The 24,375-nt window shown below is 35.1% G+C and overlaps 1 protein-coding gene across 5 annotated transcripts in view; it reads left to right on the top strand.

The window, feature by feature from the left end:
- The window catches only part of HNF4G (hepatocyte nuclear factor 4 gamma), a 120,549-nt gene extending 97,050 nt beyond the window's left edge, over positions 1-23,499 (top strand). For all 5 annotated transcript variants that reach the window (XM_082719808.1, XM_082719807.1, XM_082719809.1 and 2 more), the window contains 8 exons: positions 4,348-4,442; positions 7,671-7,777; positions 9,811-9,966; positions 12,816-12,903; positions 15,097-15,249; positions 15,373-15,609; positions 16,553-16,675; positions 21,075-23,499. In XM_082719808.1, coding sequence (XP_082575934.1) covers positions 4,348-4,442; positions 7,671-7,777; positions 9,811-9,966; positions 12,816-12,903; positions 15,097-15,249; positions 15,373-15,609; positions 16,553-16,675; positions 21,075-21,196 — 1,081 coding nt within the window. In that variant the 3' untranslated portion in view covers positions 21,197-23,499. The remainder of the gene's footprint in view (positions 1-4,347; positions 4,443-7,670; positions 7,778-9,810; positions 9,967-12,815; positions 12,904-15,096; positions 15,250-15,372; positions 15,610-16,552; positions 16,676-21,074) is intronic.
- The last annotated feature ends 876 nt before the right edge of the window (positions 23,500-24,375 follow it).

Genomic DNA, 24,375 nt, shown 5'->3' with positions numbered 1-24,375 from the left:
AATAAATAAATAAATAAAATCTTTTAAGAAGTCAGAATTTTCATACAAAGTCTGTATGGAAAAAAAAAATCTGTAAGCTGTGTTTAAAGTATGGGTAGGTGGGGGGTGCCTGGGTGGCCCAGTGGGTTAAAGTCTCTGCCTTCAGCTCAGGTCATGATCCCAGGGTCCTGGGATCGAGCCTACATCGGGCTCTCTGCTCAGCAGGGAGCCTGCTTCCTCCTCTCTCTCTGCCTGCCTCTCTGCCTACTTGTAATCTCTGTCTGTCAAATAAATAAATAAAATCTTAAAAAAAAAAAAAGTATGGGTATGTGGGTGTGTATGCAGGATGCATTCCTACAGGTGGTTCTTTTTTATGAAACATTTTAGACTTATAAAACATATAAAAAAATCCACATACTTATCATCCATCCTAGACAATATAGTCGAAGCCTTTAGTGAACACACCTCCTCTATTGGTTTCTGTTTCTGTCCTCCCTCCCAGAGTAGCTACTGTCTGAAATGTAGTGTTTGTCTTTTCTTTTGTTCTTTATTGTTTTACCACATGTTCATATACCAGTGGACCTATTTAAATCTGTATTTAAATGGTTTCACAATCTGGGGGTTTTTCTGCATCTTGATTTTCTTTTTAACATCTCTACTTCCTGAGTCTTTCAAACACAATTATAAAAGTGTGGATGATTTTAGTAGCTTGTCAAAGTCAGTGAGTGAGCTTAAATTTTCAGTCTTAAAATTTTAAGTGTATTTCTCATGCCACAATTTTGCCATTGAATTCAATGTTTTGTCCAAAATATATTTAACTCTATTGTATATGTCACATATTTCTAGTAAGCTTCAAAAATATCTAGTGAACATTGTAGTACAAGTTAGGATTAGATACTCCACCTTGAATCTTCAGAATGACAGTTCTGGAATGTAGATTACATCTGTATGAAATATGGACTATTAAAAAAGTGACTGATGCTAACATAAAAATATCAATGTTTGCTCTACTGATGAGTAGCATGTATAGGATTGCTGTGTTATTTTATGAACAAACTGGACATTTGGGAAAAAGTTAATCTCCCTTACAATACGACGCCATTTGATTTCTAGGGTCTGGAAAAAGCTAATGTATAACTCTCCAAATACCTAACTAATGTTGTCTAGTAATTTTTCCAGGAGGGCTTAAAGTTGGTTAAAAAAAAAAAAGTAAATCATTTACTTTAAAATCTTCTTGATAAACAAAAAAATATATTTACATTAAAGCTCTAGATATAAAAAAATAAACCATGTAGATTCCCTCATTAAAAACATTTTATCTATGATTACATTAAATATTCAGTGATTTTACAAAATTTACAAAATTAACAGTGATAATAAACACAACATAACATGTAAACAATATATTTTGAGTCATGTTCTGTTAAAGATGAAATACATATATATGAAAAATAGTGTGATTCAAACAACTAAATTCAACAAAGACTTTTAAGAATCAAAATATCAGCACCACTGGCTTTCAAGATTTCTTCCCTTTCTGTATGAGAAAAGTGAGAAAGGAGTGTTCCCATACAACTTTTGGAATTAAAAAATATTCCCACCACATGTACAGTTTGACGACTCACACCTTCTCATCATGAGTATTGCTGCTAACTTAGCCTTCTTTACATATTTTGGTATTCAAAAAATTCTGTGATTTTCCATTTGGAAAATACTTATTATAATAATGAAGGTGTAGGAATGTAAAGGTTTTTTAAGCTCGGATTTTGCTGGTCTCAAATTTATCCATTTCCTCAGATGTACAAATTTTATTTCTATTTTAGTTCTGTCCCATTGAAGTTGGGCTTTCCTTCTAAACCACTTTTAAATTGTTGTTTCAATATTTTTCACATCATGTTTTCTTTATTATGGCTGTTTGTAAACTTGTATGTGTACTCTGTTAGATTATAGTTTCCTCGAATGGAGGAGACAGGTCATATTCCTTTGTTTAATCCCTACACCGGGATCTTGTACCCAAAAGGTGCTCAATATGTTTATTCAATTTTTGCATTAATGTTAGTTAGTTGTATTTTCCTCTTTTATTTATTGGTAATTGGATTCCTTATCCTGAAGCCATGAATTCCCAAGTGAACAGTTCTTTTTCCTCATCCTAAAAATACCTCTCTTCCAGCTCAGTTCTTTTATAGTAGATTTTATATTCAGTCAGCTCAAAGTGGCTACCCATCATTTTGAGAAGAACTATCTTCTTTTGTAGATCATCAGTAGGTTCTTTTATTCCCATCATTAATAATCAGTAACATACCAATTATTACAAATTGATATTTGTAATACTGATACAGTATACATTGTATCATCAGTGTACTTTGATAAAATATCAATATCAATGGTATTGGTATTATTACAAATAATCAGTAATATACCAATACATATGGATGTGGGTAATTTTATGACACAATTTGGAAGAAATACTATTCTTTTACTATATGATTGATATTTGCTCCAAAGTCTATGATTTATATTTACCCTACATCCACACAACTTTTTGCTGAAAGTCCTTCCAATTTGGCAGTTGTAAATTAATTTGGGAATCTTAAATAACATCCTCACGTGTTCCATCAGGAGTGAATGGTGGACTGGACATCAAGCTCACATTTAATTCCAGAGATCATACATTTTAATTTTTTTAAGTGTTTAATTCAGGTTTTGAGTATGTTCACAGAGTTGTGCAACCATCACTACAACCAACTTAAAACATTTTCATCACCCTGTAAAGAGACCTCCTCCCCTTAAGCTGTTGCTCCCCATTTCCCTTAACTCCCTCCCCTCCAATGATAGGCAATGATTAATGCACTTTCTGTTTCTATAGATTTGTTTCTTCAGGACATTTGATAGAAATTAAATTACAAGCACACCTCACTTCACTGCGCTTCACAGACATTGCATTTTTTTTTTTTTTGACAAATTGAAGGTTTGTGGCAACCCTGTGTTGAGCAAGTCTTTTGGTGCCATTTTCCAATCAGTATTTGCTCACTTTGTGTCTGTGAGTCACAGTTGGGTAATTCTTGCAATATTTCAAACTTTTTCATTATTATTATTATATTTGTTATGATGATCTGTGATCAGTGTGGTTACAACTCCTGTAACATTCAGATAATGGTTGGCAGTTTTTAGCAATAAAATATTTTTAATTAAGGTATTACATTGGTATTTTAGACTATGCTGTTGCACACTTTGTAGATTATGGTATAGTGTAAACATAACTTTAATATACACTGGGAAACCAAGAAATTTCATTTGACTCACTTAATGATGATACTAGCTTTATTGTGGTGGCCTGAAACCAAAACAGCAGTATCTCTCAGGTATGCTTGACTTCTTTTACTTCGAATATGTTTTCAGGGTTCACCCATGTTGTACCATGTATCAGTACTCCATTCCCATTCATTGCCAGACAATAATATCCATTGCGTAGGTGTACCATATTTTATCTATCTGTTCATCAGCTGATGGACTTTTGGGTTGTCCCTTTATTTTGACTGTTAGGAATCATGGCAGTTTGGACATTTGTGTGCATATTTCTGAGCAAACATATGTTTTTATTTCTTTTGTGTATATACCTAGGAGTGGAACTGCTGGGTCATATGCTAACTGTAATGTCTAACTTTTCTTTAAAAACTGCCGAACTTTTGGCCAAACAGCTGCATCATTTTATATTACAGAAGCTGTGTATGAGGGTTGCAGTTTTTCCACGTCCTCATTGACACTTGTTATTGTCTGTTTTTTTTTTCTTTTTTTCCCTGATTATAGTCATTTTAGTGGTTGTGAGATAGTACCTAATTATGCAGAGACCATACTTTAAGTGTTGTTTTCACCTCTGGATATGTCGTTCGGCAGTTAGAGTAAATTTCGGTTGCATTTGAGGCACATTTAAAATTAATAGAAGGATATTTAAAAGAGAAAAGCATGAAAGTGCAGAGGAATGAAGTTCTGATATATTCTCCATTACACTGAAATCATTTAGCAATAAGCGATTAGAATTCACATGCCAAGGATTTTTAAACGAGGTTTGGCTTTCCCAACTCAGGATAGGAGTGATAATGTATAGTGTGTATACTGGTGAAAAGTCAAATATCATTCAGTTTTATTTTGTTATAAAGACTGCATGAGAAGTGAGGCTTGTATTTCCACATATGTGCTGACCATTAGACTGGAAAAGTTGCAGGTAACTGTTCTCACACATTCTTCCTGTTGGGCCAAATTTGACCATATATACACAAGGTCTGTTTATCTGTTTATCTGTGTGTGTTTGTTTTTGTTTTTGGTTTCGTAAACAATTTTCTGCAAATTAATATATCTTTGATATTCTAGGTTCAGTCGGCAATGTGTTGTTGACAAGGACAAAAGGAATCAATGCAGATATTGTCGATTAAGAAAGTGTTTCAGAGCAGGAATGAAAAAAGAAGGTAATAATACATCGTATAATAATGATAACTGTTGGTGGAAATTGTTATACACATACATCCCCATGCATTCACATAACTTTTTCAAGTGAATTCTGATTTTCTTCAGTGAGAAATCTCTAATTCCCTAAGTTTAAGAATTTACCCAAGGACACTGACACCCAGTCTTTGATGATTGTCTGATTCCAGACACTAGTACCTCTGCTACTGTGTTATACCTGGAAAGAGAAGTATTATCTAAATAATATCCCGATAGCCTGTTCAAAAGAGAAATGGCAAAATCTCTTAATAGTTTGAAAGTATAAACCTCACTTTTAAACACACATTTATTGTCAATAATAATTGAATATCTTTATCTCATAAACATTGATTGAATATTAACTTTTTATTCATTGATTTATTTATTTAGCAAATATTTATTGAGCACTTCTTTCTAAAAACTGTTGCAGATGCTAAGGCTTCAGTGGTAAACATAACAGAAAAAAGAGTCCTTCCTTTCAGGGAGCTTATATTCCATTGAGGAACAGAGACAGTGGACCACATACTCTGTTTCTTAATTTCATTTCAAATGTAGTAAATAATCTGATTATATTATTCTACATTCTAACTGTGGTTAATTTGGAAACAAATCTGTTGAACACATGTAGACATTTGGCAGGAGATAACCACTGCAGTATTTTATGCTTATCAGTTCACATGCTTTTGCCTATTACATACCAAGAAATATTTTTCAGAACTATTTCACAAACCATAAAAAAAAATCAAGTTAAATACTACAGAAATGTAAAGTATATCAAACTTACCTTGAACATAGCTAGTTTTTTCTCTGTCATAATATTTTTAAAGAGACCTAAATTCCATTGGTTTCATTTGGATTACTAGTCTCCAAAAGAAGGCAAAATAAAGTTTACAAAATTAAAGGAGAAGCACTTTGTCATTATAAAATGACTTATTTCTAATGGCAATATTTAGTAGTTTTTAGGATTTATTACATAGTTTGTCAATCAGTTTCATCTATTTCTATTTGAACCCCAGCACTACTCCTACATAAGTATAAGAAAGTCAAAAATCCTCTATTTCCTTTAAAAATTCACAGGTTTTGAAAGAAAATTACTTTAAAAAATAGTTAAATTATGTCTCCTACCATTCATAGAATAATGCATTAGTTTTTTCTAAATAGATTAGGAAGTAACTTTTGAAGATATATTTTTCTTATTTACAGTAATAACATAATACCAAGGTTAGTTGGATAGAATCCTATATAAACATGGTTTTATGTTAAAAATTATAGCAGTGGGGCGCCTGGCTGGCTCAGTGGGTTAAACCTCTGCCTTCAGCTCAGGTCATGATCTCAGGGTCCTGTGATCAAGCCCCTCATCCGGCTCTCTGCTCAGTGGGGAGCCTGCTTCTCCTCCCCAACCCCGCCTGCCTCTCTTCCTACTTGTGATCTCTTTCTGTCAAATAAATAAACAAAATATTTTTTAAAAATGATAGCAGTAAGATTACAAATGTTCACAATATCTTTTGGTATGTTTCTGAGGATTGATCATGTAAATGAAATTCACTAAAGCATAGCTTACATTTTAATTTTTTATCTCCACATATGCATTTCCATATGAGTCAGTTTAGGCTGAAAATCAATGATCATTTCTGTGGGGAAAAAAGAGTAAGCTACCAGTAAATATGATTTTAAGATAAAATATTAATGATTCATTCCCAGCTTCAACACTACTCACTCTTAAAAGCCAAGTCCAGTATTTTCTCTTCCAAATTAATGACTTCATGGCTAATAGTAAGTATGAGGTAGATAGTAGCTTTTGACATAGAAATTGGTGCATCTCTTTAATAAAAGAATAATTTAATTAAAAATTCTAGTAGTTTTATATCTTCTCTCTCCAGCAGAACAGAGTAGAGCATTGATCTAAGTAATTTAGGGGCGATAGGCCTTGTTTTCATTCTTTTTGGTTAACTGAAGATATATTTACCTCCTAAGTTTTAAAACCTAACGTTGAGAGGTACCTGGATGGCTCAGTCAGTTTAGCATTGGACTCTGAGTTTTGGTTCCATGTCAGAGCCAAAGCATGGTGTCTCCTTGAGATTCACTCTTTTTCTCCCTCTGCCCTTCCTACTTCTACACTCACTCACTCTCTCTCAAAATAAATAAATAAATCTTTAAAAAATAAGTAAAAAATCTAACATTGATATTTGACTTATATTATTCTTATATGACAAATATACAAGGTAATACTCTCTCTCTCACTCTTCCTTACATTTAAAAACATAGTTTTCAGGGAGCCTGGGTGGCTCAGTCAGTTAAGCATCTGCCTTAAGCTCAGGTCATGATCCAGGGTCCTGCGATCAAGCCCCACACTGGGCTTCCCCTCAGCAAGGAGCCTCCTTCTTCCTCTCCCTCTGCCTCTGCTTGCTACACCCCCTACTTGTGCTTTCTCTCTGTCAACTAAATAACTAAAATGTTTAAAAAATAAATAAATAAAATAAAGTCTTGTTTTCAATAAGGAATTCAGAAACACCCATTACTTTCCCTTTCCTTTCTGAAACAAGTAGATCTAGCTCTCTCCTAGAAGCTTTTTATTTGATACTAATGTCTTCGCCCTTCCAAAATGCTGATGTTCAAACCTTAGTCTCCTCAGGAGACACCCCTTCCTGCAACTTTTGCTTTATTATTGTTTACTGTCCCAAGCACATTGTTTCATAAGAGATCATGACATTGCAAGCTTAAAATCACCTTTCCTAAATAAAATTCATTTTCCATTTCTCCTAGTGTTTGAGAAAAAAAAAAAAAACAAACAAAAAACGGAAATTTCAAAATCTGTGATTCCTATCTTCTGATGGTGGATATACTCTTTGCTTTCGGCAATCTCACAGGCGATACTCTTCCTCTACTTATCTTACAGTTTTATTAACGTTGAGAGAATGGAAAAACCATCCTATCACAGATACTGCATGGTTAAACTGACTGACCCAACGCTTTCTGGCACGCCTACGATCACGAAGTTTCAAAAGGCAATATTTTATGAGATCTAATGACAGGCTTGGCCTTCTTTTTAAAAGTGGTGCAGAATAAAAAATAGCCTCAGTCATACCACGGTTTCCCCTGTGCCCCGTAAACCCTTCTTTCTTTTTATACTATTACTTTTGAATTTAAAACTGTATTTCCTGACATGTAGTGAAAAGAATTGACCAATGAATACTGTGATTTTTCTCTCCTAGCTGTGCAAAATGAACGGGATAGAATAAGCACCAGAAGAAGCACATTTGATGGCAGCAACATCCCCTCCATTAACACACTGGCTCAAGCAGAAATTCGGTCTCGCCAGGTACCTGCGGCACTCCAGCACCCAGTCCTGTCCAACAGAATCAAATGTCTACTTAGGCGTAATTCAAAAATAATCTAAGTTCATTTAAATGGGCTCACTTCTAAAATGAACTACAGTTTTACTTTGAAAATATTAGGTGAAATGTTGACTTAATTTTGACTCTTCCTGGACAACTTCCTATTTTTAAACAGAAAAATGCAATGTATTTCAGTCTAATGTTGTTAAATGAAAGTTTGTTTACAAGGTTGGTTTATAATACTGAATGCATAGCACAATCCTCTGGGGACAGGAGCTTGCTTTACTGATTACCGTCTGTAAAATCAGTTACTGTGACTTTTGGGAAGCTTGGTTGAGACCTTATCCTCAGGGCTTCCTTCTTTGAAAATGGTTTCTGAACTAAAGAATCCACCTTGGCATCTGTTTTGGAAACAAGTATTTAAGGGAAAAGCCAGAATCCAGAAACCAATGGAGAAGGAGTTTATTATCTTAAATTTCTGGAATGAGAATATCAGTTCCAAAGTTTAAAATTATTTGTCATTAGTTATATACCTAAAAATAAATCATTTAGAATCAAACGAAGAAGGGCGTCTGGGTGGCTCTGGTTGAACATCTGACTCTTGATCTCAGTTCAGGTCATAATCTCAAGATTGTGAACTCAAGGCCCATGTTGGGCTCCACACTGGGCGTGGAGCCTACTTTAAAAAAAAAAAAAAGAAGAAGACCTAAAATCCTTGCAATTTCCTGAGTGATAAGAGAGCCTTTTGTTAGTCATAAAATCTCTAACAAACCTCTCCAGAGCTTATGCTAATAAGGTGACATAGGGTGGGTCCCAGAAGGACCAAATTGGGATTCAAGGATTGGGAATTTCAACCCCACCCACTGGCTATCTGTGAAGAGAGGGGGCTGAAGACTGGGTTATAAAAACTCTTGAACAACAAACAGGTTGGTGAACACATCAACGTTTTGGAAAAGTGATTTCCCCCACAGAGGGCATGGAAGCTCTCCACCACTCCACACCCCTACCTACCTACCTTGTTCTATGCATCTTTTCCATTTGGCTTTTCCTGAATTGTATTTTTTATGATAAACTGGTCAATGTAAAAAAAAAAAAAAAAGATCGAATAAGAAAACCTTTTGAAGACAGTTTACCATTGCCCCATGAGAAAAGTTAATGATATTTTTCTATTATAAAAAATTATGAAATAGCTAACTATTAATCAGGTTCTATAATGAGTCAGTGCAACTACTTTCATTTTTGATAGCACAAGGGTGGTATGATGAGACTAACATCTCCATTATCATCAATCCTTGATTACTTAATGATCCTATAGAGCCTTTGCAGAATGGCTTAGGAGGCTGTGAAGAAATAGACATATGCATAGATAGACACACGCACGCACACACACACACATATGTTCAAAAATTAAGTTTATAAGAACTTTTAGAAAGCAATTTTAGCAGAAAAACATCTTAAAACCACTTATATTTTATATAGTTCAAAATTATATATAATTGAAAAATTTTTTCAGTACAGGTTAAGTTTCTCAGTGTTGCTGAGTCAAAAGTTGGTTTCTTAATTTTACTTTGGTGGGTTTCCGTGTCATGCAGCAACATTGCTAGTTCTGGCTTCTCTTCTAAATCATTTTTCCTGTTTGGTAAACTGTATCCACTGGAAACGTTTTTTTTTTTTCCATAAAAATTAAATCGCAGAGCATGTTCATGTGACTATGGCATATCTTTTTGCATAGTCATTTTGAATTAGGGATATCCTGGAAGTTGAGTAACTTATTTTATGGTTTTGCCTGTAAAAAGAGGCACTGCTCCCAGAACATAGTACTGTGCAGTGAATGTTTACAATTTAGCTCGTACTGATAGGTATGTTTGTCGCAATTTTAAAATGTTCTGTGTATCTCAAGATACTGTGGCAATGAGAGTGCCCATTTCAAAGCTGTGTACTTGTTGCAGTCATAGAAAAAAGAGAAACACTGCTCATTATTATTTTAAATGGTAAATTAATGTGATCTTCATGCTAGATCTCAGTCTCCAGCCCGGGCTCAAGCACTGACATAAATGTTAAGAAGATTGCAAGTATCGGTGATGTCTGTGAGTCCATGAAACAACAGCTCCTCGTCTTGGTGGAATGGGCTAAATATATTCCTGCCTTCTGTGAGTTGCCACTGGATGACCAGGTATAGTTAAAAGATGTCATGAATGCTTTGGGAATTTTTTTCGAACTTGGCTATGTTTTTGTGTTTTTTAAATTATGTTTATAATAGATTGACCATATTTAACAAAGATTCAGTTATGAGAAAAAGATTGGTTTTCTTGTCCGTTCACCTTGTTCTCTCAAAAGGCACATCTATTTAACTTCTATTTTAGGGGTCCTGCAGATTTCTTTATTGGGTGAAGTTGAGGAAGACAGGATTCTTCCCTCCTAGAGTTTAAAAAGCTTTAGTTTTTACTGAAATACCAGACCACGCATAGACAGAAACCACATAGGTTGTGTTGGTGTCTTTGTAGGCACTTTATTCAGTTAACGTAAAATTTTGCCTTTCATGTTGTCAATTTTATTCTAGCGTTCACTATATAAAAAGAATATATCTGGCAAAAAATATCTCTAGAATCATACTCTGAAATATACAGAGAGATAGAATTCAGATATAATAATCTTTTCCTATTACATATATTTTCATATTTTGTAATATACTTTAAGACATTTTAATTAATAGCTAAGAATTTTAATTTTGTAGTCTATGAAAACTAGATTATTCACTTCAGATTCATTTTGAATGCTTCCATCTAGGTAGTTAATAATATTTTGTAGATGCCAGTAGTTGGAAAGTTTTTATTCTGTCACATTGAGTAAACCATCGTATGTATACCTAACATATATTTTTATATCTTCTGATCAGTGCCCTTTACCACTAACACTCAAAAACAAAGAAACAATCAAAGGGAAAGGTGCATGATTGTTTAAAAAATCCAGGAAGTGCAAAATATTTACACAACCAGAATGAAAAGTGATCATAGGAAGTCAGCAGTTATATTTCTAAGACAGCATTTCACATAACGACCAAAAAAAAAGTGCTATGAAATCTGAAATCATTCTTAAAATGTTCTGTAACTGCCTTCCTGGTGTGAGTCAGGGTTATTGACATATCATAAAGATAGCTTGGCTCGGAAGGTTATTTCAGAATGAATAATGCTAAATTGCTAAAACATACGTGTGTGTCTCACCTCAAGCCATATAAGTAGGGTTATGTTATTTATCAGTTTTATATTTTTATTATCACTCCTCTTTAAAAGTTGCTGACTTGTGTATGAAGACAGTGATTTTAAAATTGGAAAATTAAAATCCAGTAACCTGCCAGAAAGAGTTTGTATTTACCAAAGGACACTTGAATACTAACAATATAACATTAATAGCCATGGATTGGCAAATGTCCATTATGGTTAAGTCACTAATAGAAGTAGCTTTCAATTGCATTATATATTACATTAGTTTATTTAGTCCTCTCAGGAGCTCTGGCATAAATGTTATTATCTCCACTTAACAGTGTTTAAAACTGACCCTAGATTAGTGAAATTCACTCAGAAAATTCATCAAACAAATACTTAGTGGGACTACATTTCAGTTTTAGGAACTGTGAGGATTTGGCAATAAAAAAACAGATTGCACACTATTCTCATAAAGTTTGCACTCTATTTGGGAGAGACAGACAATAAAATATATACAGATTATGAGTAAGTCAATTCTAGGTGGGGATAAATTCCTTAAAATAGAATGGAATGAGTTGGGGAATAACTGGAGTGGAATGGGAAGACATACATTAAGTTGGAGATGAGACATTTTTCCTGAGACCTGAATGAAAAGGGGCCAGGCAAAGCATTCCAGGGACAGGAACATCACGTTCAAAGGGTCTGAGGCAAGTAGGAATAATGTGCCTGGAGAAACGTGAACAAGGGATATGGAAAGATAAAACCAGAGAAGTGGGTGGGGGCAAAGTGAGGCCAAGGTTAAGGAGTTCGGGGTTTATCATAAAGATAATGAGGAACCAGTGAAGAGTTTTCAGCAGAGGAGTGATATTAAGTGATTATTATCTTGCAAATATGTTCTGGGAAGCTCTGTCAAGGATTTAGGATGGAAGAACCAGAAAGGAAGCAGGCATACCTATTAGCTCAGGCTAGGCAAGATCAAGAATGACAAAGACTCCACAGGGGGTGGGAGCAATGGTGAAGCAGTGCCTAGATTTGCTGTACAATTAGAACAGAATCAAAATGGACTCTTGTTTCCGACATGAACAAGTATTTTGGATGATGGGGCCATTTACTAAGATGATGAAGATGTTGGAGACACATTAATTTGATGTCTTGTATTTGGAATGCTTCCTGTTCTTCCTGGTGGTGAGGTTAAATAGGCAGTTGAGTATATGCATAGAGCTCAGTTGAGAGCTTAGTGCAAAGAGTTAGAGGTTCAGTCTAGAGAGTGTCAGCAAGCAGATCACCCATCCTCTTCACAAGTCCTCCCTTGCTTTTGTTTATTCGGTTTATTATGTGTAACAGAGTGTGTTTTACATATACTTTCTTACGTAGTCCTCTGACTACACTTGGAGATTTTTTATCACTGTCTCCATTTGATAGATGAAAACAAAAGAGTCCCAAGCATACTGGTGAGCTTATCTAAGGTTGAACAGATAGTACATGACCAAGCCAGGATTTGAACTCTGCTTTGTTTGATTCTTTTTCATTCTAAAATACTTTTCTTTCTGCTTTTTGTTGTTGGTGGTGGTGGTTTGTTTCCTTTCTGCTGACTTGGAAGTTCTAGATTTTTGAAAAGTAAAACTCTGTTGACATGGTAAAATAGAAAAGTAGAAAGCTTAATGATGGCAGTTCTCAATGAATATTACAGTTTATTAAAACAACAACAACAAAAAAGGTCCCAGGCTTGAAGAACTCTGAGTTAATCAGATACATATTATACCATCTTCTAATCATCATATTTTATAATTAATTGTTAAATTTGAAATTTTTCATTAAGGTAGCACTGTTGAGAGCTCACGCAGGGGAACATTTACTGCTTGGAGCTACGAAGAGATCCATGGTGTATAAAGATATTTTGCTTTTGGGTAAGTTTTTTTTTTTTTTTTAATTTAAGAAGAAATTATGCATGCTTCATCCTTATACAGGGTCTATTCTGTATGTACCAAGAATTCATAGACACTGTCTAATGGTACTCTTACTTTACAAATTAGATTTAATTGATTGTGTCCTCACTCAAGGCCCTATCTTTCCTTGACTTGATTGCAAGGAAGTTTAGAGGGCATTGAGACATTCAGGGTGCATTGAGATCTAAAAATAAGAATTGGAGAACGTGGTTACAAGGTACAAATTTCCAGTTGGAAGTTAAATAAATACTAAGGATACAGCAAACAACGTGGGGACTATAAACACTTGCTGTATAATATGTGGGCAAATTGTGAAGAGAGTAAATTCTAAGCATTCTCATCACAAGGGAATTTTGTTTCCTTCTCTTTTTATTGTATCGATGAGAAAATGGACATGAGCTGAAACTATCATGATAATTATTTCACAATATATGTAAATCCAGTCATTGTGCTGTATGCCTTAAACTTATACAGTGATATATGTCAATAATTTCTCAATCACACTAGGAGAAAAATTTAAAAATAAAAGTGAGCTGTTGCTCAATAAACATAATATTGAATTATGTTTAAATCATTACAGGACAAAGAGTTAGTGATCTGTGTGACCACTTTATTGGAGTCTCAGTGTTGTTTCACACTCCTTCAGTGTCTACTTAATACTTGTAATTATATTGTTTAATACACGTGAAGGAACATGTTTATTTCCTAGGATATCGTGGCTAACAGTACGATGCAAAATCCTGAGTTAAAAAAATAATTTGGTGACTGTGTCTGAGAATTCTGTTAGTTAAGTAGCAGTGCTGGAAGAGGCAAAAGTAGGATGGCAGGTTGAACAAGGGATAAGTCACGAAGGGAAAGCTCTTGTTTTCCTTAAGTAATTGTTCCAATCCCCCATACCTTACTTACCTTTTAAATTAGGTTTCCTACTGAAAGAGTTGAGGTCCCTGGAATAATTATTACCTCCACCTCTCTCTGGCTGTATGAAATGGTGACCAGATTGTTTATTCTATTTTTGTGATAGATATTATGTCCCAAAATAGAAATAAATTGAATGTAATATAACGATAGCTAATATTTGCTGAGGACATACTATGTAAGATGCATATCTCTTCGTGCTTTACATGTAAACACACACTATCTCATGTAATCCTCATGATGACCCTGAGGGATAGGTATTGTTATTCTGTAGGTGGAGAAATGCCTGCAGAGAAAGCTTACCTAAAGTTACAAACCTAGTGAGGGATAGAGCCAGGATTCTAAACTGCATAATGTGACTTAGAGACTATGTTCCTAGATTCTGTTAAATACTCTCTTATATTTAGAAGACTGCTCTTATACTGTTCTCAATATAGATTTGAATACAATATACCTAAAAACCCAAATGTCTTTGCTACCTAGTTCTAAATTGTTTTACCGTGAATAATTAAATAAACTGACTTTTCTTAAGAGGAACAGGGTTACATTTTTCGAGTTCTTTGGCACATGTTGTTACACTGAAGATTATCTTGCCTGCAGTGAAAGAATTCAGAATATTCTGCTTTTTACAAAACCAGAAAATAGCAATCTAGCTGTTTTGTTAGGAGCTTTTGTCATTATTGTCATTATAGCCAGAGATTTTGAAATTAGAGCGTCCTTAGGGATTAGGTAGTCTAGTCTCTATCCAATTTCAGGAACTTTCTAGAATTCATCTACTTAGACTTGTTAAAAATCATGTCTCGAGAGGTATTACAGCTACATATACCTAGACCACTAAAGGAGTCCTATTTTTATCCAGTGTAAACAAGGAAGTTTCTTTAGGTTTTGTGTTACCCTCTTTAATGAGTAAGACACTAAGAGATAACTGACATAGTGGAAAGCTAATCATTATAATTTTGTTTCTCCCTTGTCAATTATTAGCTTGTTATTGGTCTGTACTTTTATGTTATCACTAGTGACTGAGGCTGTTAAAATGCATGTGATCATATTATCAATGTCATTGATCCTTGACGTGTTCTTAAGTTTTTCTAACATAACTGACCTAACACTGCTGAGAGGAAGTACTATTACTACTCCTTCAAGAGAAGAACCATATAAAACATTGATGTGTAAAAAATTAAATCATATCTGACGGTCTTTTTTTGGGGGGTGGCTGACCTTTTTTTTTTTCCCCCCCAGGGAACAACTATGTAATTCACCGTAACAGCAGTGAAGTTGAGATCAGCCGTGTGGCCAACCGGGTTCTAGACGAGCTGGTACGACCATTTCAAGAAATTCAGATAGATGACAACGAATACGCTTGTTTGAAGGCAATCGTATTTTTTGATCCAGGTTTGTTTTCAGAATTCCATTAAAAAACGTAATGAAAACTAAACTGTTATTTCATATTAGACTGTTTACTCTCACACTCTAGTAAGATTTAATCTTTAGATCACTCTTTTCTTCCTTTATTAGACGCAAAAGGGCTGAGTGATCCGGTGAAGATTAAGAACATGCGATTCCAAGTGCAGCTCAGTTTGGAGGACTACATCAACGACCGGCAGTATGACTCCCGGGGGAGGTTTGGAGAGCTGCTTCTGCTCCTGCCCACACTGCAGAGCATCACTTGGCAAATGATTGAGCAAATACAGTTCGTGAAGCTTTTTGGGATGGTTAAAATCGACAATCTACTTCAAGAAATGTTACTGGGTGGTGAGTACATTTAGGAATTTCCATTTTATTTCTGGGCATCCCACTCTGTACAAGGTTGACCTACTGATTTTTTGCCTGTGACATATAGAACTCAGTTTTTTACATTTAGAAAGTCTGCAGAACCCACTGGATGGAGACAAAAATACTTGAATGTATTGAAATCCTCTTTCTTACTAGTGTCCTCCATCTTTATGCTATACAGTTCCTCTTGCCTTAGATTTTATTCTTTCAAATATGGTAAGTAGAAATACACTTCCTATTTTTAGTACTCCTTGGGGTTGGATTGTATATTTTTAAGCCTTGACTCCTTTGAAAGCTCAAGGATACCAGCATTGCAACATAACCTAAAAATATTCATAGTAAAAACCTGAAAAATAAGCACTTTGCTCCTGAAATAATTAATTGACATAACACAACAAAAAGGGAAAAATGAGATTTTGTTGAGGCAATAAATGTCAGGAATGAGTTAAGAAATCATTTATTTTGTGCTCTGATCTAGATTAAATTTCCTTGTAAAATCACTTTATTTTATTTTATTTTAGCTTTAGTTTTCTGGTACTTAATGTGTTCCTAATGACATCTTTCTGAAATAAAAGTTGTTTATGCTATTAGTGTGATCCCAAATACTATAAACTTGAGGTAAGTGATTCTTGGAATTGCCTTAACAACAGGCAGCAAACCTAATGATTCCAGGAAACGGCACACAAGGTCCATTATTAATATACAACATAATGTGATACAACATTAATCTACCAATGCACAGTGAAAGCTGACATTGTCCTTAATATGGCAGCAGTTCTATTAATTTCTTTTTGAAATCCCAAAAAGCACTTTGCCAAAATAGCAATATTCAAGCTGTCAATCAGAACATTTGTTGCAAGGTAAACTTGCTGGTGTCCCTGATTAAATTTCACTGATGTAAGCATCTTTTTATCTTCTGTAGGTGCTTCCAATGACGCTAGTCATCTCCATCATCCCATGCACCCACATTTGTCTCAAGATCCATTAACTGGACAAACTATACTTTTAGGTCCCATGTCAACGCTGGTTCATACGGACCAGATCTGTAAGTATCTGGGCCACTTTTCAACCGTGATACTTTTTTTTTTAATTTTTTATTTTTTATAAACATATAATGTATTATTAGCCCCAGGGGTACAGGTCTGTGAATCACCAGGTTCACATACTTCACAGCACATACCCTCCCCAATGTCCATAACCCCACCACTCTCTCCCGAACCCCCTCCCCCAGCAACCCTCAGGTGGTTTTCAACTGTGATACTATTAAACTTAATTGTCTGAGGAAAAGTAGGATTTGGGGAAAGAATCTGTCAGTATCCAGAAATTGCAAAAAAATTAGGTACCATTTCCTCTCTAGGACTCAACTGTGGGAGATTCTGACGTTCAGCAATTCACTTACTCTCTTTAGGCCCGACCTTATTCCCTAAAGTAGGATGTGAGCATGTAAATGCTTCACCAGGATGTAAGGGCAGTTCTGGTATTCCCTGATCATGCAGGACTGTAAGAAGGACTGTGCAAGCTGGACCCATGCAAAGAAATCTTAATAATCAATAGGAAAATTATAGTTTGCTTGTGACCTTTAAAAATGTTTGCCAAAACTTTAAGAACCCTCTTAACTACAGGTTATAAATATCGTGAGAAATTAAAAAATAAAAATCCTGAGATTTATTTAGTTCAGTGTAATATAAACATTAGATTCATCTGCGTGTTTTAATTCTTTCTTAAAAAATTTATGAAGTGTAGGGGCGCCTGGGTGGCTTAGTCGGTTCAGTATGTGCCTTCGGCTCAGGTCTTGATCCCAGAATCCGGCTCAGTGGGGAGTTGGTTTCTTCTCCCTCTGTTCCTCCCCATCACTCGTGTGTGCTCTCCCTCTTTAAAATAAAGAAATAAAGTCTTCAAAAAAATTACGAAGTGTAGCTCAAACAGTGCTGGCCACCTTCTCTCCTCCTCTAACTTGCAAGTGGAAGTGAGCATCTTTTTTATGCCTTGATGAATTTTACTGTTTTGGAAGTTTGGATCGGCTTCCAACATTTCCATTGCACTTTCCATCTCTGAACTGTCTCTGAGAATCCATTGAATGTGAAGTTTTTCTGTTTGTTTGTTTTGTTTTTGAACAGGTTTCACTTCCTCAGAGACATCATCATCCTTTTCAGCACAATCAGTTTCTTCACTAATGTCCATCAGTTCTCCTTCACTAAGCTCTAGAATGCAGGTTTAGAGACTCAAACAGCAACAACATCTGCATTCCCAGGGGCAGCTAATTCTTGTCTGATTCCATCCATGCTCCTTTCACTTCTAGCATAATCACTTTTTGTTTCTTTTTCTTTCTTTTTTCTTTTTTTCTTTTGCCAATTTTGCTTTACCACTTTTTGCTAAGTGGTAAATATGAGAATGTATCACTAGGAGACAAGGAGGCAACGCAACTACACAATTAAGGTTGTCAGTACACGAACTGAATAAAATGTATTCAGTGACCAGTCACAGACAAACTTAAAGATGTGATGTGATTGGTCACTGATCATAATGCACATCTGTTATTGAGCTAAGTAACATAGACCAGAGAGTTAACGGGGAAGTTTCTATGTATCAAGTTACTCACAGTTAGTTGTGAGTTCCCGAGCTCGCTGAAATTTGAACCATGTTTTTACAGGACCGGTCTGTTTACCCAAGCTGTGATAACTGAAATTTGTGCATGTCAGATTTGTGCAGAGTGAGGCCTCTGGGAAAGCTCTTTGGAACTAAAATGATTGTATGAATAGTAAGGGTTAGTAGCTGAGTTCATCTGATAGTGTTGCAGATTTAACAAAAATTCTAATTTTTAAGCTACCTCAGAGATAAAAACCTCTATTTGACAAACTTTCTAGAATTGTGTCTGAATTTATACTAAGTAATCCCAGATTTGCCTTGGATGTATCTCTTTTTTTTTTTTTTTAAGGATTTTTATCTATTTATTAGAGAGAGAGAAAGAGAGCACAAACATATGGGATCAGTAGAGGAAGAGGGACAAGCAGACTCCCCGCTGAGCCAGGACACCCCCCCCCCCACCCCCATGTAGGACTCCATCTCCCTCCCAGGACCCTAGGATCATGACCTGAGCTGAAGGCAGACACAACTAACTGAGCCACCCAGGTGCCCGGATGTATAACCTCTTAACACGAACCCAACTAACTCACTGAGATTCCATGAGTTATTGTCATGTAATTATGATGCATACTGGTATTACCTACTGACTTTACAGCAGCCCTTAATAACTAGTTACATTGTGGTTTCATGGAAATGTTCAATGAAATGTAACAATTCACTGCATATGATCTCACTGCTACCTAGTGATGTGAAAAGTAGAGGCCACAGAAATACTTATTACCACTGCTATCACTTGATACAAGTACTGGGAAACCTATGTGTAAATTGTGTCTGAAACACAAAGTTCTTTAAATATATGATAGAGGCAGAAGTAAAATTGTTATTATATATATATATATATATATATATATATATATATATATATATATGTGTGTGTATATACATATACACACACACACACACACAAATTACAGAAAAGGTATAACCTGTGGCTATAAATGTACTTGAAAGACATTAATTTGGGACCATCCTTGCACAGCATCTGTTACCGTTTTCATTTCATAGTCAAGAGCAGAGAGGGAAGCCCATTACCATCTCTCTTAGAGATGAGTTATTCATAAACTCAGAAAATAAAACACATTAACAGCATATTAAACATTGTCGGCATCAACTGGCAAGAAAGTTTAACAATTCTGCTGGTGGTTGAATCTTTTACTTTTTAAATGCTAGTTTTCTAGTATTTTTAAAAGCATATTTACTGACTCTAATGTTTTTAAAATCACATTCTATTTTTCATCTTTCAGCATAATGTTTATAAGAATCATTTGTTTCATACAAAGCAAAACCTCAAACACGCACACAGAAATTTAAGCTCACGTGTACTTTTCTGGCCTTTTAGAGCAGACCATTGTAGTCTTAGATTCATCCCAAATATCCAGAAATAATTTTTTAAAACAAATATGGTTATCCTTTTGTCAATTAAACTATACCTAAAGATGTTGGTTCTAAGTAATTGCTAAGCCATATTGAGGCAAAAAGGAACTTTTCTTGTTTTTGTATAGAATTTTTAAAAGCTATTTTGGGGAGAAAAATCTATAAAGTTTGCAGTTCCTCAGCATGATCATAAAACATTTTCTACTTGTTCTGTTAAATATGTGGAATGGTAATAAATGTGAATGTTAAAATATTTCAGGTTTTTAAAAATTAAAGGTCTGGATAGTTCCTAGATTCTTTTACAATATAGTAAAAGTTTGCAATGGCAGGACATACTATTCTACGCAATGAAGTATTCAAGCTGTAACTTTGTTTTTCAGTTACTTGGGCTGGTTCTTTGCATTGATGGGGAAGGGACAGATGAGCTCAGTGTAACAGAATAATTTTGAAGCAAAAAAGTTGGTATTTTTCAGATGCTCTTACCTATGATATAGGTTTCAAAGCACTTGAAAAGTATCTTAAGTTGTAATGTCATCTAATATTTTGAGTTAGTGGAATCCAAACCAAATATATTTTATTTTATGTGCATTTTCTATTGCAAAAACTGTGACGTTTTCTAAGATTTGAAAAAAAATAGCCTTTTGTTAATTGTTTTTGTTGACTTTTTTTCCTGCTGTGTCTGTAAGAGAATGAAATGCTCATAAATGCTGTTAAAAAAGGCGGGAAGTGATTTTAAAGGGACTATTAAGTGACCATTAAAATGTTCAGGGGCGCCTGGGTGGCCCAGTGGGTTAAGCCTCTGCCTTCGGCTTAGGTCATGATCTCAGGGTCCTGGGATCAAGTCCCGCATCAGGCTCTCTCCTCAGCAGGGAGCCTGCTTCCTCTTCTCTCTCTCTCTGACTGCCTCTCTGCCTACTTGTGATCTCTCTCTGTCAAATGAAAATAAATAAAATCTTTAAAATAAAATTAAACGTTCAAGTATGGGACACCTGAGTGGCTCAGTCGTTTAAGTGTCTGCCTTCAGCTCAGGTCATGATCCCAGGGTCCTGGGATTCGCCCCATGTCAGTCTCGCTTCTCAGCAGGGAGCCTGCTTCTCCTTCTCTTCCTCACTCCTGCTCCCTCTCTAGCTATCTCTGTCTCTCTCTTAAATATATAAATTTAAAAATCTTGGAAAAAAACAAAAAAAGATGTGCAAGCATGCTCTATTCCATTTGAATGCTATCTGAGAGTTCAGAAGGCAGTGCAACTCCAATAGGTCTTCAAGGAGCTCCTAATGTATTAGATAATCCTACTTTATCTATTATCTTTTAAAAAAATATCTCCAAAAAATAAAAATAAAAGTATCTCCAATATAAAATAATGTATATTGGTGTCACGCAGTACTTGCTGGGTCACCCTCACATCAAATTCTCTGCTTCTCTTTTAGCAACTCCTGAGACCCCGCTTCCCTCTCCACCACAGGGCTCTGGACAAGAACAGTACAAAATAGCCGCCAACCAAGCTTCAGTGATATCACACCAGCCTCTCTCCAAACAAAAGCAATTGTGAGAGTGTGTTTACTCCTGAATGGCACTGCGTAAATGTGAAAACTTGTTGGTCTTGACATAACTCAGGATAGTACTTTTGGCAAACTTTGAGCCAAGGCTTCTTTATGGTGCTGTTGTAAGATGGGATCCTGGGTTTTTTGTTTATAGGCTCCTTTTGTTTGTTGTCCGTATTGTTTAAAACTTTCTGGTGCAAGCAGTGTATATCTGAATTTCCATATGTTTGTATAGTGTATTTTTCCAACTTCCCTTGCACTGTTCCTGAACTAATTGAATCTTATGGACTGCTTTCATTTGTTGTCTTGATATTAATTTAAATCTGTAAATAATTGCTTCGTGGTGATGTGATGCAGAACTAAGTGGTCTTTTTTGACCAGAGCAGTAGATCAGCAACTCCAGATTAATGTACAATGAACCAAGGTTTTTTGTTGTTTTTGTTTTGTTTTTTTATCAATTTTAAACTTGCCAAGCAGTTGCTCCAGAACAGGAAATACTTCTTTGAGGAAGGATCGCTTGTGGGTATCCCGTGGCTAAAAAGCATCTTTCTGGCCCACAGTTAAATATGCCCATCTTTACCTTAAGAAATCATAAAAAGCCATTCCAAGGATGACTGGCTATTCCTTATAATCTGCCTTTATTTTAAGATGTATCCTGAGGTAAAACATGTTTGTTTTACCAGTTAGGATACAGAAAAAAATGGTTTAAGAAAAAAAAAAAAAAAAAGGAAACCCTTAAAATAGTGGCTCAACCAAGAGAGACATTGATTTTCTCTCCTAAAACAATCTAGAAGTAGTCACCATTGACTAGAACTTAGCATATGTCCACATCTAGTTCCCAGCAAGGCTGGGAGAGCAGCCTTTAGGTAGCAAGCCTTGCACCCACTAAACTGCACCAGTCAGGAAGAGTGCTATTAGGAGACAAACCCCCATCTGTCACCTGTGTGTTGTCACACCTAAGACTCACAGGTAACAAACATTCATAAACCTGAGGAGTAGGAGAGCCACCAGCTTCACGCCCAGGTCTGCTTGACTTTAATGAGAATAAATCTTTGAGATGGAATGAAAAATGTGAGCTTCTCACTATGGTCTTCAAATGTATACAATTGAGAGATGACTGAATACTGTCCATCCTATTACCTTAGCACATACTCACATGTAATCAATGAGTGTAAATTTGTTGCAGCATGAATAAGAAACCACTGTTGTAGTTTTCATGTCTTCGCCCCCACCAAAAAGAAAAATTTGGAAACAGATTTAAAAAAAATAAAAGATAGAATCCCAGATAGGTTATGATGAAAACAAACGCATCCAAATCACTGACTCGGCAGATTTTCAAAAATCCAGTGGACTGAGGAGTATAGTTCATTGGAAACCCTATTTGATTTAAAGCTGAAGCTTATTTAAAACAGTTAATGTTGGGCCACCTCAGGAAACAGTGACCTCTCTCTCTCACACACACATACACACACCATACACATTTATTCAAAAGCAGGGAAAAACTGGTTGAGTAATTATCAGTGATCTAAAAAAACAGTGTCCCAACCTGAATTCAGTGATTTTTACAGAACCTCAAAATTTCTGAAATTTCATAATCCCCACTTAATTCTATAAAGAAGAGGGTTCTGTTAATGTTAACTAACTTATTAACTCAGAGTGGGAAATGATTTATTAGAAGGTATTATTGATTTAAATAAAATCAAAATTCCTTCAATAGCTGGTACTGGAAAACTATAAAATGCATCTTTGAAAATGAATGAGGGAAGAGGAAAGTTTTCTTAATTCTTATTTTGTGGGAATTTACTTTAGAGTCTATTTCATGCTTTTCATCTTTAAAAATACAAATGTGTTTTGTAGACTTCTGTTTAACTTTTTGTGCTGTTCTCTTAATAGATATTTAAAAAATCTTTAAAATATAAAACATAAAATTCATTCTTAGCAAGCCCTTTAACTTATCTGCATATACTTACTAAACAACTTTGTTTTAGAAATTATTGCTAACAGTTTTGTTTTAATAACTATGTTCAGGGAATTTTTAATATAATATTTTTGTATACTTAACTGCCAAAAATGCTGGGCAAAGAGGAACTGAAGTTTTCAGCATATTTTCAAAATATTGATAATGAAACTTACTGCTTTTATATAGCACAAAACTTTTTTTCAGGTAATAAATATGAATAATTTATTGTGAAATAGTGATTCATTTTATAAATGTAAAATTATTTTTATAAATTTTATTGTTGAAAATCAAAACTTACTAAATTTTGTAAGTGTTAAATTATAGTGAGATTAAAATATTTCCAAACTGTGATATGTTGTTTCACTGGACTTTCTAAATAAAAATTGAGGAAAAAAAAAAAAACTGAAGTAGGGTTGCTTCATTACTGTTTAAAATGATTTTGTAATTTTAGAGATACTGATAGTATCTTTTATTTGGACATTTAATTAAATTCATAAGGAGTTCACCAATACTGGTTTTTCAAAGCTGGAGCAAAATTAATTAGCAATTGGGGCGCCTGGGTGGCTCAGTGGGTTAAGCCGCTGCCTTCGGCTCGGGTCATGATCTCAGGGTCCTGGGATCGAGTCCCGCATCGGGCTCTCTGTCAGCAGGGAGCCTGCTTCCCTCTCTCTCTCTCTGCCTGCCTCTCTGACTACTTGTGATTTCTCTCTGTCAAATAAATAAATAAAATCTTTAAAAAAAAAATAATAAAAAAAAATTAATTAGCAATTTCTAAATAATTGTAGAATTGGATGCTAATGGAAGGGAGAATATTCATATCTGGACTTTACTATGTGGTTTTTTTTTGACAGTTTCGTGATAGTAATTAAAATAAATAGGCGAGCATGGCTTACATATACTCCGGCAATACCTTTTAACCTAGATGTTTTTTTTGTTTGTTTGTTTTGTTTTGTTTTTTTAAAGATTTTATTTATTTACTTGACAGACAGAGATCACAAGCAGGTAGAGAGGCAGGCAGAGAGAGAGAGAGGAGGAAGCAGGCTCCCTGCTGAGCAGAGAGACCAATGCGGGACTCGATCCCAGGACCCTGAGATCATGACCTGAGCCGAAGGCAGAGGCTTAACCCTCTGAGCCACCCAGGCGCCCTAACCTAGATGTTTTAATTGCCATTGTCCTCGTTCATATTTAAAGTTTCTTTGTAAAATTTCTTAAAATGTGAAGACCAGT

This window comes from Mustela nivalis, assembly GCF_964662115.1.
Source record: "Mustela nivalis genome assembly, chromosome: 2".
In the NCBI taxonomy this organism is placed as follows: domain Eukaryota; kingdom Metazoa; phylum Chordata; class Mammalia; order Carnivora; family Mustelidae; genus Mustela; species Mustela nivalis.
Note: the sequence above shows the minus strand (reverse complement) of the source record. Positions and strands in the feature narration are given on the sequence as shown.